Source organism: Nyctereutes procyonoides, unplaced genomic scaffold (genome assembly GCF_905146905.1).
Source record: "Nyctereutes procyonoides isolate TBG_1078 unplaced genomic scaffold, NYPRO_anot_genome, whole genome shotgun sequence".
NCBI lineage: Eukaryota > Metazoa > Chordata > Mammalia > Carnivora > Canidae > Nyctereutes > Nyctereutes procyonoides.
The window spans coordinates 34,326,644-34,340,584 of NW_026575146.1; the positions used below are offsets into that span (position 1 = coordinate 34,326,644).

General features: G+C 35.7%; 1 protein-coding gene across 1 annotated transcript in view; it reads left to right on the top strand.

Annotated features, from left to right (window-relative positions):
• Positions 1-5,969, top strand: part of LAMA2 (laminin subunit alpha 2) — a 586,660-nt gene extending 580,691 nt beyond the window's left edge. Inside the window, exon 65 of the mRNA XM_055309905.1 lies at positions 4,986-5,969. Coding sequence (XP_055165880.1) covers positions 4,986-5,143 — 158 coding nt within the window. The 3' untranslated portion in view covers positions 5,144-5,969. The remainder of the gene's footprint in view (positions 1-4,985) is intronic.
• Positions 5,970-13,941: the final 7,972 nt, after the last annotated feature.

A 13,941-nucleotide genomic window follows, 5' to 3' on the forward strand; every position in this document is an offset into this window, starting at 1 on the left:
GAAAAAAAAATCTTCATCTAAGAATATTCTATCTGGTAAGATCATCTCTTCTATTATTAATAATTAATAATAAAAATCTCTCCTATTATTCAGAATAGGAGAGATAAAGAGTTTCCCAGACAAACAAAAGTTAAAGGAGTTCATGACCAGAAAACCAGCCCTCCAAGAAATGTTAAGTGGAACTCTTTGGGTGGAAAGGAAAGACCATCAGTAAGAGTAAGAAGAGTAGGAAGCACAAAGTAAAAATAAGTGTATCTGTAAAAATTAGTCAGGGGATTCACAAAATGAGAGGATGTAAAGTATGACACCATCTATCTAAAATGTGGAGAGGAGAGGAGTGAAAAATGGATTTAAATTTAAGTGACCATCAATTTAACATAGGCTGCCGTATGAAGAAGATGTTATATACAAACCTAAGTAACTGCAGAACAAAAACCAATAATAGATCCGCAAAATATAAAAAGAAAGGATTCCAAGTATATCACTAAAGAAAGCCAACTTATGGTGAGAGAAGAGAGCAAGGGAAGAAATGAACAGAGAAGATCTCTAAAACAACCACAGAGCAAATAACAAAATGGCAATAAATACACATCTATCAGTTATTACTTTGAATGTAAATGGACTGAATGTTCCAATCAAAAGACATCAGGTGACAGAATGGATAACAAAACAAGACCCAGCCAAATGCTGCCTACAATAGACTTATCTGAGAAGTGAGGACACCTGCAGATCAAAAGTGAGGGGATGGAGAAACATTTGTCATGCAAATAGATGGGAAAAGGAAGTCAGGGCAGCAATACTTATATCAGACAAAATAGACTTTAAAACAAAAGATTGTAACAGGAAACAAGGACAGTATATGATACTAAAGGGACAATTCAACAAGAAGATATAACAATGGTAAATATTTATGCAACCAGATACCTATATATGATACCTATATATGGAAAACCCTAAATTCCACCAAATTTAAAATTTAGTAACAAATATAAAGGAACTAATCAATAATAATGCAATAACAGTGGGGGACTTTAACACCCCACTTACATCAATGGATGGATAATCTAAGCAGAAAATCAACAAGGAAAGAGTGTCTTTATATGCCATACTAGACGAGATGGATTAAACAGATCCATTCAGAACATTCCACCCCAGAAAACAGGATACACATTCTTTCAAGTGCACATGGAACATTCTAGAATAGAGATCACTTATTAGCCCACCAAACAAGCCTCAACAAATTTAAAAAGATCCCAGCCATGCCATGCATATTTTCTGACCAAAATGCACTGAAACTGGAAATCAACTACAAGAAAAAGTCTGGAAAGGCTATAAATACATGGAGATTAAATAACATGCTAATAAACAATGAATGGGTCAACCAAGAAATCAAAAAGGAAATCAGAAAATACTGGGACAAATGAAAATGAAAACACAATGTTCCCGAATCTTTGCGATATAGCAAAAGTGGTCCTAAGGAGGAGGTAGAGAGCAATACAGCTCTACTTCAAGAATCAAGAAAAATCTTAAATAAACAACATAAATCTTACACCTAAAGGAACTAGAAAAAGAACAACAAACCTGAAACCATCAGAAGAAGTGATAAAGATTAACACTGAAATAAATGAAATAGAAGCTTAAATTTAAAAAAACAATAGAACAGATTAATGAAAGTTTATGGAGTTTATATTTATATAAATATACATTAACATAACATTTATATAAACATACATACATTTATATAAATATACATTTATATAAAAATACATTAACAAAAAAATCAGGAACTGATTCTTTGAAAAGATGAACAAAACTGATAAACCTCCAGCCAGATTTAAAAGAGAGACACACACACAGAGAGAGAGAGAACTAAAAATCAGAAATGAAAGGAGAAAAAACAACTTATATTATGAAAAATATATGCCAACAAACTGGACAACGTAGAATAAATAAATTCTTTTTTTTTCTTTCTTTCTCTATTTCTTTCTTTTTCCTTTTTTGTATGTTTTTTTTTTATTGGAGTTCAGTTTGCTAACATATAGCATAACACCCAGTGCTAAATTCTTAGAAACATATAACCTAACAAATATAACAAAACTGAATCAGGAAGAAAGAGAAAATTTGAACAGACCAATTACTGAGAATGAAATTGAATCTATTATCAAAAGATTCACAACAAACAAAAGTCTAGGACCAGATGGCTTCATAGGTGAATTCTACCAAACATTTAAAGAAGAATCGACACATATTTTCCTCAAGCTGTTCAAAAAATAGAAGAGGAAGGAAAACTTCCAAATTCATTCTATGAAGCCAGAATTACCAAAACCAGAATAAGACTCTACCAAAAAAGAGAACCACAGGCCAATTTCTCTGATGTAAGTAAGTATAAAAATCCTCAACAAAATACTAGCAAACTGAATCCACAATACATTAACAAAAAAATCACCATGATCAAGTAGGACTTAATCCTTGGATGCAAGGGTGGTTTAATAATCGCAAACCAATCACAAACCAATCAGCATAATACATCACATCACAAGAGAAAGGATAAAAATCATAGAATCATTTCAATACATGCAGAAAAAGCATTTGACAAAGAACAATATCCATTCATGATGGAATCATTCTGATGGAATCATCAGAGAAATTGGCCTGTAGTTCTCTTTTTTTGTAGAGTCTTATTCTGGTTTTGGTAATCCTGGCTTCATAGAATGTTGACAAAGTACAACATCCATTCATGAAAAAAAACCTCAACTAAGTAGGTTTAGAGGGAACATACCTCAACATAATAAAGGCCATATGAGAAAAACCCACAGCTAACATCACACTCAATGGTAAAAAACTGAGAGCTTTTCCACTAAGGTCAAAAACAATACAAGAATGTCCACTCTTACCACTTTTATTCAGTATGGTACTAGAAGTTCTGGCCATAGCCATTAGGTAAGATAAAAGCAATGAAAACCATCCAGATTGGTTAGGAAGAAGCACAATTTTCACTATTTGCAGATGACATGATACCTATATATGGAAAACCCTAAATTCCACCAAAAAACTACTAGAACTGATAAGGCATTCAGTAAGGTCACAATAGAAAATCAATGTACAGAAATCCACTGCGTTTCTATACACTCATGATGAAGTGGCCAAAAGAGAAAGAAAACAACCCAATTTATAATTGTCTAAAAAATAAAACACCTTCGAATAAATTTAGTCAAAGAGATGAAAGACTTATAGTCTGAAAACTATAAAACATTAACAAAGGAAATTGAAAATGTCACAAACAAACATGAAGACTTTAAAATGTCCATACTACCCAAATCAATCTTCAGGTTTAATGCAATCCCTATCAAAATTCCAACTGTATTTTTCACAGAACTCATACAGTCCTAAGATTTGTATAAAACCACATAAGATTTCAAATGGCCAAAGCAATCTTGAAAAATAAACACAAAGCTGAAGCCATCACAATTTCAAATTTCAAGTCATAATTGCAAAGTTGATTTGTACAAACAATATGCTATTGGCACAAAAATAGACCCATTGATCAGTGGAACAGAATAGAAAGCTTAGAAAATAATCCCACCTTAAGGTCAAATACTATTTAATAAAGGAGGCCAGAATATGTAATGGGAAAAAGACAGACTCTTCAACAAATGGTGTTGGGAAAACTGGGCAACAACATGCAAAAGAATGAAACCGGACCACTTTCTTACACCAACAAAACCTTCAAAATGGATTAAGGACCTAAATGTAAGGTTTGAAACCGTTAAATCCCAGAAGACAGCACAGGCAGTAATTTCTCTGACTTTGGCCATAACAACATTTTTCTAAAAGTGTGTGTCTCCTGAGTCAAGGTAAACAACAGCAAAAATAAACTATTGAGACTATATCAAAATAAAGAGCTCTGCACAGCAAAGGAAACAACCAACAAAACTAAAAGACAACCTACTGAATAGGAAAAGATATTTACAAATGGCATACCCAATAAAGGGTTAGTATCTGAAACATATATATATATAAAAAAGTAGGACAACTCAACACCCCAGAAACAAACAATCCAATAAAAAATGGGCAGAAGACATGAACACACATTCCTCCAAGGAAGACATCCAGATGGCCAACAGACACATGAAAAGATGCTCAACATCACTCATCATCAGGGAAATGCATTCAAAACTAAAAGGAGGTATGACCTTACACCTGTCAGAAGGGCTAAAATCCAAAAACACAAGAAACAACAAGTGTTGGTGAAGATGCAGAGTAAAAGGAGCCCTCGTTCACTCTTGGTGGGAATGCGAGCTGGTGTAGCTGTAGCTGCTGTGAGAGGGTAGAGAAGTTCTTCAAAAAATTAAAAATAGAACCCTACATCCAATAATCACACTCCTGGGTATATACACGAAGGATACGAAACAGTAATTTGAAGGGATACATGCATCCCTATGTTTGTTGCAGCATTATTTACAGTAGCCAAGATAGGCAGCAGCCCATGTCCATAAATAGATGCATGGATAAACATGTGGTTATACATACAATGGAATATTATTCCGCCATTAAAAAAGAATGAAATCCTGCCATTTGCGGCAACATAAATAGATGGAGATTGTATAATGCTAAACAAAATAAGCCAGTCAGAGAAAGACAACCGTATGACTTCACTCATATGTGGAATTTAAGAAACAACAAAACAAATGCACGAAGGGGCGGGGACCAAAAACCAAAAATTCGGACTCTTATCTCTAGAGATTAAACGGATGGTTATCAGAGAGGAGGTGGGTGGGGATGGGTGAAATAGAGGAACAGGATGAGGAGCGCACTTACCTTGATGAGCACTGAGTTATAGACCGGAATTCCTGAATCGCCGTATTGTACACCGGAAAATAATATAACACTGACTGTCAAGTACTACACTACAATTAAAATTTTTTAAATTCCTTTAACACAGAAGCTGCATGTCAAAGCTGAGCGCTTTTTGCTTTGTTTTTCAGATGGCCTCAACCAGTTTGGTCTGACGACCAACGTTAGGTTTCGAGGTTGCATCCGGTCTCTGAGGCTCACCAAAGGCACGGGCAAGCCACTGGAGGTCAATTTTGCCAAGGCCCTGGAGCTACGGGGTGTCCAACCTGTATCATGCCCAGCCAACTAATACAAATAAGTTTTAACTCCAAGAGTGGTCCTTCAAGTATATCAAGTAAAACAAATATATCTTAACCATATATGTTATTAAAACTAATTTGTGCATGTGTATTGACTTCTTTCTGTATTCGGTTGGTGCTAATTCAGATCCCAGCCTGAATTTAAATTCAAGTTTTCTCAAGTCCATGAATATTAAACCAGTTATTTCATTCTAAATAATTGCTTGTTTTGTGTGATTTTAAAGATGAAAGACAACTGATAAACTAATGAATTTGCAACATGCCTCGGACTCATCTCAAGAAGATCTCAAATGTAATTTGTGAAGGCAACTTTCTTGTTTGTTTTTACTAACTCCTACTAATACTTTTATCACCCTTTTCCACATACATCAGCCTTGGCTTTCTGTTCAGGCCACTGAAAACAACAGTGGATTTGGCATGTTTGATTGGGAAGAAATCAGCTTCTTTACTCCCTCTGTTTGAGAAAGCATTAGCAAATCATTTCCCTGATGCAAGTTCATTATTAGGGGGTTTAAATAGCCATATGAGTGAATACTTTTTTATGCTGAGCATATATTTAGAGAGTATAGATGAGATTCAGGCCAGAGAGCTTAATTACTTGATTTTCCTGTTTGATAATGATTTATAGGCTTTGGGGAGACACCAGAACCAAGCTCCAGAATGACAATTAAGCACACATTTGATACTACAGTATCGACACTCTGGGCTCCTTCATTTTGCAGTGCAAATCACAATATTCATAATCACAGGGGAGTAATGCTGAAATGCATTTTTACTTACCAGGAAACAATAAACCAAAAACTTAATAAAAGTACATCGCTGAGTCTTTTTGAGTTGTAATTTGACCTAACAAATTCATTTCCTAAAAAATGTGTTTTATTTTTCTTTTATCCACTATTTAAATCCTATTCAAAGGGCTCTGTGAGAAGACTGGCCTAGATTTTATTCATCAACTTAGGAAGGGAGTGTTTCCATTGCCATCTTCAGTAGAAATCGTTAAATCTAATAATGCCGAACATTTAAAAGAAGAGATCGCATGGTGATTTTAGCAGAAGAAGAATCATCCCACAAGGGACAAGAAGGTGCTGTTGCTAATGAAGGAGATGGTAACACGCTCAGCATTCCATCAATGGCCGGTTGCTTGTTACCATTTGCCTACACAGCCTCATTCCAGAGCAAGGGATTCTCAATCAGGGCTCCACTTTGGAATTATCTGGGAAGATTGACTTGGTCTAGGATGCAGTCTGGGCATGAGGGTTTTTATTTTTTTTTTTATTTTTATTTTTATTTTATTTTATTTTATTTTTTATGAGGGTTTTTAAAAAGCTTCCCAGGCAATCCTAAAGTGCCATCAGGAACAAGAACCACTGTTCCTAAAGAGGAAAATTATCCACTATGCCGCAAGTTTAGAGTCATCTGAGAATCTATGGTTGACTTTGTCTTGGCCACCCACTCACACACAAAAATTATATTGAATCAAGTTAATGCTTTTTGAGCCATCTTTAAGCAATAAAACTCTTTGAAAACCAATGTGTTTCAAAAGTGAAGATGTTACTTCTGCACTGAACACTGATAAGACTTGGGCTTATCTGAAAAAAAAGTGGATAAACAAAAATAAAGATGCTAAGTTCCTAAATTAAAAGGCCTTTCTTTCCTGAAGCCTGAACAGAAAGAAATATTACAAATTTGAAAGCAAAGGTACCTAATTAACAGTCCTATCAGAGTCAAGCCCTGTTGAAGTCAATTTGTATGTGAGTGCCTTAGAATGGTAGAGTCGGAGGGGCACCTGGGGGGCCATCGGTTGGGTGACCTACTGTTGGTTTCATCTTGAGTGGTGGCCTCAGAATCTTGGGATTGGGCCCTGTGTTACAATCTGTGCTCATCATGGAGTCTTCTGGGGTTTCTCTCCCTCTTCCTCTGCCCCTACTCCTGCATAAACCTGTCCACTCACTTGCTCTCTCTTTAATTAAAAAAAAAAAGTGTTTGAGTTGGAAGGGCCCTTTGAAATCCATAAATGCAGTGATTCTCAATTCTTACTAGACATTGAAATTGCCTTGAGTACATAAGAATCATATCTGGATATCTGGATATCACCCTAGACCTTAAATAATCTCCAGATAGGGCTCTGGCATTGGCATTTTCTAAACATCTCCAGCTGATTCCAATGTATGACTAAGGCTGAGAACTTGCATTTCTACTGCCCCCATATTTTATGGAGAAACGACCCAAGCAGGATTCACTGCATCGGGTACTGGCTAAATTTGTCCCATACAAAATCCATATTCCAAAATGGATCATGAATTTGTATGGACAAAGTTTGTCCAAATTCTGAGATGAGAAATAAGGAAATTTTGTGAATAGGAAAAGTTTCCCTCGCATATTTTAAATTAATTTTCTACCTCAACAATCAGATTCTTAGCCCAAAACAAAGCATTTTCTTCATCCAACCTTATCCCCTCAATAATTTCCTCACCTCCTTCCACCCACAGCAATTATGAAGAAAGCAGAATACTTTCCATTTATTTTTCAAACACCCACTCCTACCAGGTTGTCAGCCTTCTTCTTTAAGAAGGTGCTTTGCACCTCAGAGTGAAAACATTTAGGAGGGGAGTTTTACTAAAGTTACCATGGTGAACACAGCTGACAAAGGAAAATAAGGAACTGAGCAGATTTCAGCCCCAAAGCACTAGAACACTGCCAGACACTTAAAGCTTCAATTAGTGATTTCAAAAATCATAACTACTTTCTTCTTCTTTGATTTAGCCTATTATCTCTAACTACAGAACTCTTCTAGATTTTCTGCTTAACAGAGAAAAAGACTACAAAATGGAAAATCTCAATGTTATGTTAATTATTTGCTGAATTATTTGGGAATAAAATTGGTATCTACAATATATCATGGAAACAAAACGCAATAGTTTTCACAAGTGCAAGGTGTAGTCCTTCACCACCACTTGCGAGAGATGACTTCTTGCTGATGCCATTTTATTTCTATTTTTCAATATCTTTTAATCTCTCTTGAATCAAGAGAAAGATACAAACCAATGTACTGTACTCATTTGCTTGACTGAGAGTAGCACATGCCTCAGACCCAAAGGGTACCCCAAGGGAAGGGTACCCTCAGGCTAGGCCTGAATTCTCTTATTTTAGAATATTGATAATTCAGGTTAGTGATTCAAACTCACTGATGTTTGTGTCAGATACCTAAATGAGCATGAAATTTGTGCCCATTGTCAAAGCAAGAGTGTTATGACATGAACTGTGCTTTCCCCTCTGCAAATTCATCTGCTGAAGTTCTAGCCCACGGTACCTGAAAATTTGCAGATGGGGCTTTAAAGAGGTAGTTATGATAAAAATGAAGTCATGTGGGTAGGCCCTAATCCAACATGATGGATGTCCTTATAAGAAGAGATTAAGACACAGACAGACATAGGGACAAGACCATGTGAAGACAGAGAAGATGGCCATCGAAGCCCAGGAGAGAGGCCTCTAGAAGAAACCAACCCTGCCAACACCTTAAACTCAGATATCTAGCCTCCAGAATTGTGAGAAAATAAGTTTCCATTGTTTAAGCTACCTACTTGGTGGTACGTGGCTATGGCAGTCCCAGCGAACAAATGCAGAGCCTTTCCACATACATACATATGTATATACAGCATCAGCATATTTCAGGTTCCTTGAGAATGACGTGTATATCAGAGAAATCAATTATTTTGAACAGTGAGCATTATCATTTACATAAATGAATAGAAAAAATTTGAAAAAAAAAAGAATATTCACAACATACTTAAATAGAGGAAGTTGTTTTCATATGTGCTTGGGGATATTAGGAATAGCGACATAGTAATTATAAATCAAAGAAATGATGTTCAATAACACCACTTATTGAACTTTTCAGCAGAATGGATTCTCTGGAGAGCTTTTCTGGTTTGTATATTCAGGTTTAGAGAACTACTAATTTACCCTTGGATAAATCAAAGCTCTGCTTTATTTGGGCAAGTTGTGTCTCTGGAGCTCAGCCCTCTGCAGGGACATACCTAATAATATAAAAGGTGGTAGCAGTGGAGGTGGTAAGAAGTAATTAGATTCTGATATATTTTGGAGATGGATTAGTGTTTCCTGCAGAATTGCCTGTGGAGTATGAGAAAATAAGGTGCTGATAACTTCTGATCATATGGAAGAACAGAGCAGCCATTATTCAGAGATGGGGGTTGTACTTGAAGTGAGCTTTGTACAAAAAGGAAAACCAGATGATTTGTTTTAGATGTATTAGTTTTAAACTACCCATTAGGTATCTAAGGACACAGTACCATAGGCAGGTGGATAATGAGTCGAAGTTCAGAAAACAGGTCTAAGCTATAGATATAAATACAGGAGTTATCAGAATATTGATGCTATTTGTAGCCACACTATAGGAGAACGAGATCACCAAGGGAGTGAGAGTAGGCAGGGGAATATGGACACACCAAAATGAAGAGCATTAAAAGTATGGGTATCACAAAAATTAGAACTTGAAAACAGGAAAAAGAAATTGCAGGGTTTTCTCTTTTTTTTTAAGATTTTATTTATTTATTCATGAGAGACACAGAGAGAAAGAGAGAGAGAGGCAGAGACACAGGCAGAGGGAGAAGCAGGCTCCATGCAGGAAGCCCGATGCGGGACTCGATCCCAGGACTCCAGGATCACGCCCTGGGCTGAAAGCAGCGCTAAACTGCTGAGCCACCCGGGATCCCCAGGGTTTTCTCTCAGTGCAGTACTGGGCTTGACTTTCTATTGACTGGGCTAGTTTACAACTCTATAGGGGCAAAAGTATCTTGTAGATTTCTGTCTCAGAAACATAAACAAATTTTCTGGTTGAAGGTAAGAATTTTTTATCTGAGAAATCTTGTCCTAAAATCCCTTTATGTGTATGTCTGTGTGTATATAGATTCTCAAATGCTTTTTTTTTTTTTTTAAGATTTTATATAGGGCAGCCCAGGTGGCGCAGCGGTTTAGTGGCGCCTTCAGCCTGGGGTGTGATCCTGGAGACCGGGGGTCGAGTCCAACAAATAAATAAATAAATAAATAAATAAATAAATAAATAAATAAATAAATAAAATCTTTAAAAATAAAATAAATTAAATAAAAACAAATAAATAAAGATTTTATATATTCATGAGAGACACAGAGAGAGAGGCAGAGACACAGGCAGAGGGAGAAGCAGGCTCTATGCAGGGAGCCCGACGTGGGACTCGATCCCAGGACCCCGGGTTCATGACCTGAGCTGAAGGCAGACAGTCCACCACTGAGACACCCAGGCGTCCCTCAAATGCTCTTTAGACCAGTTTATCGCCTTATTTCTTCCCTCCTTAATTGAGTAAATAAAATCTTTGACATGTGTTCATAGAATATTTGCCTGAGAGTCATAAATATTCAGCCTTTTGAAAATTATACTTTAGCAGGGCAGAAGGGGAGTCCAGCTTAAATCAAAACCAAAAACCAAAAATCATTCACACATTTTGTTCACTTATGAATTAAGTGTCCAGGTCTTGGTTTTGGCTCATGTCATGAGAGTGAGCCCTGTGTTGGGCTCCATTCTCAGCAAGGGGTTTGCTTGAGATTCTCTCTCTCCCTCGCCTCTGCCTCTGCCCTCCTCCCTGCTTGCATGCTCTCTCTCACATGCACACATGCTCTCTCTTGAATAAATAAATAAATCTTTTTAAAAAACTGAAATATCAACATGAAAGACTGCTCACTGCAGATGGAGAAAGGCATGCCGTATGGACTAAGACAGGATGAACAAGAAAAACATAATATCCAGTATGAGCCCCAAATCAACACTCACCAAACAGATGCTACAAATTTTAGGTGACAATATTTCACTGAGATGTATTTTGCGGTAGAAACTCTATAGGGCATATTCCAGGGTTAAAACTGCCGTGATTTACTTAATTAAATAAATGATGGTTCATGAGTCTTCCAAGAGGTATCGAATAAGGCCAGCCAACCTCTTTCTGTATAAACAGATGGGGATGGAAGAAGAGAGGGAGGAAAAAAAAGAGAAAGATTGAGACTTTTCTCTTTTTAAAGGCAATGCCCACTTTAAATATATAGTAATATAGTAAATATACAGAATTTATATCAATTTAATATAAGAATTCATATTAATATTTCGATTAAAATTTTAGCAGTGTGTTGTGGCATCAAAAATGGATCAAAACTATATAATCTAATGTTCGCAGTTTTTATATTTTTGTACTATAAAACATCAATTGGTTTAGCTTAACATTTTTCATTTTTTATTTCTCAATTACAATTAAAAGAAAAAGTTTTCCACTACCGCATGCAGGCACTTCTGAAAAACAACATATTATTACTGTAAATAATTTAATACCAGTAAATAAATAGTAAACTAAATATAATTTAACAACTTATTTTCTTTTAAATTAGTTTCTAATGTATTAGAGATAATTATGATACATCGCATATAATTTTTTATCAGATGCATAAATTAGGAATCTGATGAGGAAAATTTGCAGAAATTACCTCCATCATAGTCACAACATCAAGGTGTCCAGCATCTCAGCATCTCTCTGTGGGCTGGTAAACCTACTCAATAACTGAAAACTTGAGGTAGGGATTATCAGAAACACTAAAAGGGGGTTAATACAGAATTTTTCAGGGGGATATAACAAATAGCAAGTTTGTAAAAAATTGTGTAATGATCCAAATAATATAGGTTTGAACCAATACAACGTATATAATTAAACTGAATTCATAAACTATGCTAGAATATTATGTTTAAAATTAATAGGTTTAATTTTAAATAGGTTAATAAATAGCTTCCCAAATGTTCTGAATCTACCAGGTACAGATGGGTTCAAGTGGGTCCAGAGCTTCATCTCTGAAAAGGTACAGTAGTAATAAGAGTCATGGGAGAACAAAGTTCTTAATTAAGGGGATAACTGGAAAGAAATACAACAGGAACTGAAGATATCAGAAACCAGATATTGAAATCAAAGGAGACTCTTTGAATTAAAAGATTGCCAAAATCCCTTTTCCTTAGAAGACTATGAAAAGTCAAAACCCTCTAAAAAGAAAAATAAATAAATAAAAAGACAACTATTTGTTTAAATCAACCTTTCAATTAAGAATGAATTATTTTCATGCTCATGGATTGGAAAAAGTAATATTATTTAAATGTCTATTCTACCCAAAGCAACCTACAGATTTTTAAGCAATCCCTATGAAGTTACCAAAAGCATTTTTTCACAGAAATAGAACAAACAATCCTAAAATTTACTGTATGGAACCACGAAAGACTCCGAATAGCTAAAGTTATCTTGAGAGAGAAGGGCAAGGCTGGATGTCTCACTATCTCAGATTTCAAGATATACTACAAACCTATCATCATCAAAACAGTGTGGTACCTGCACAAAAACAAACACAGAGATCAATGGAAGAGACTAGAAAACCCAAAAATAAAGCCATTCTATATAGTCATTAATCTATGACAAAGGAGGCAAGGATACACAGTGGGGAAGATACAGTCTCTTAATAGATGGTGTTGGGAAAACTGGGCAGCTACATGCAAAAGAATGAAACTGGACTGCTTTCTCACACCATACACAAAAATAAAACTCAAAATGGAATAAAGACCTAAAAGTAAGGCCTGAAACCGTAAAACTCAAGAAGAAAACATAGGCAGTAATTTATTTGACATCAGCAACATTTTTCTAGTTATGTTTCCTCAGGCAAGGGAAACAAAAGAAAAAAAAAAAAAAACTCCTGGGATTCTACCAAAATAAAAACGCTCTTGCACAGAGAAGGAAATCATCAAGAAAAAAAAAGGGTAACCTACTGAATCAGAGAAGATCTTTGCAAATGCTTATATCCAATAAAGGGTTAAATATATAAAGAACTTCTACAACTCAACAGCAGATAAAAACCCAAATAACCCAATTAAAAACTGGGCACAGAACCTGAATAGACACACTTCCAATAAAAGACACACACATGGCCAACAGACACGTGGAAATATGCTCAACATCACTAATCACCAGGGAAATGCAAATCCAAGTCACCTCACACCTGTCAGAATGGCTATAATCAAAAAAAGACAAAAAAATAACAAGTGTTGGCAAGAATGTGGAGAAAAAGGAATCCTTATGCACTGTTGGTGGGAACATACATTGGTGCGGCCACTGTGGATAATAGTATGGAGGTTCCTCAAGAAGTTAGAAATACTGTATGATCCAGTAATTCCACTACTGAGTATTTACCCAAAGGAAAAGAAAACACTAGAAAAGATATATGCACGTCTATGTTTACTGCAGCATTATTTACAATAGCCAAGGTGTGGAAGCAGCCCAAGTGCCCATCGATAGAAGAATGGATAAAAAAGATGGGGAAGGTGGGGTGTGTATTTTATAGATATAAATAAATAGATATAAATATATATATACACATAATAGGATATTACTCATCTATTAAAAAAAATGAGATCTTCATCTGTGACAACTTGGATGGACCTAGAGGGCATTACGTTGAATGGAATAAGTCAGAGAAAGACAAATACTATATAATTATAATATTATATAATGTCACTTATATGTGGAACCTAAAAAACAAAACAAATGGATAAAAAAAAATGAAACAAAAGGCAGAAACAGATCCATAAATACAGAGAACAAACTCTGGCTGTCAGGGGAGGGATGGGTGAAGGGGAGTGGGAGATACTGGCTTCCAGTTATGGAACGATAAGTCACAGGGATAAAAGGCCCAGCATAGAGAACAGAGCCAGCGGTGT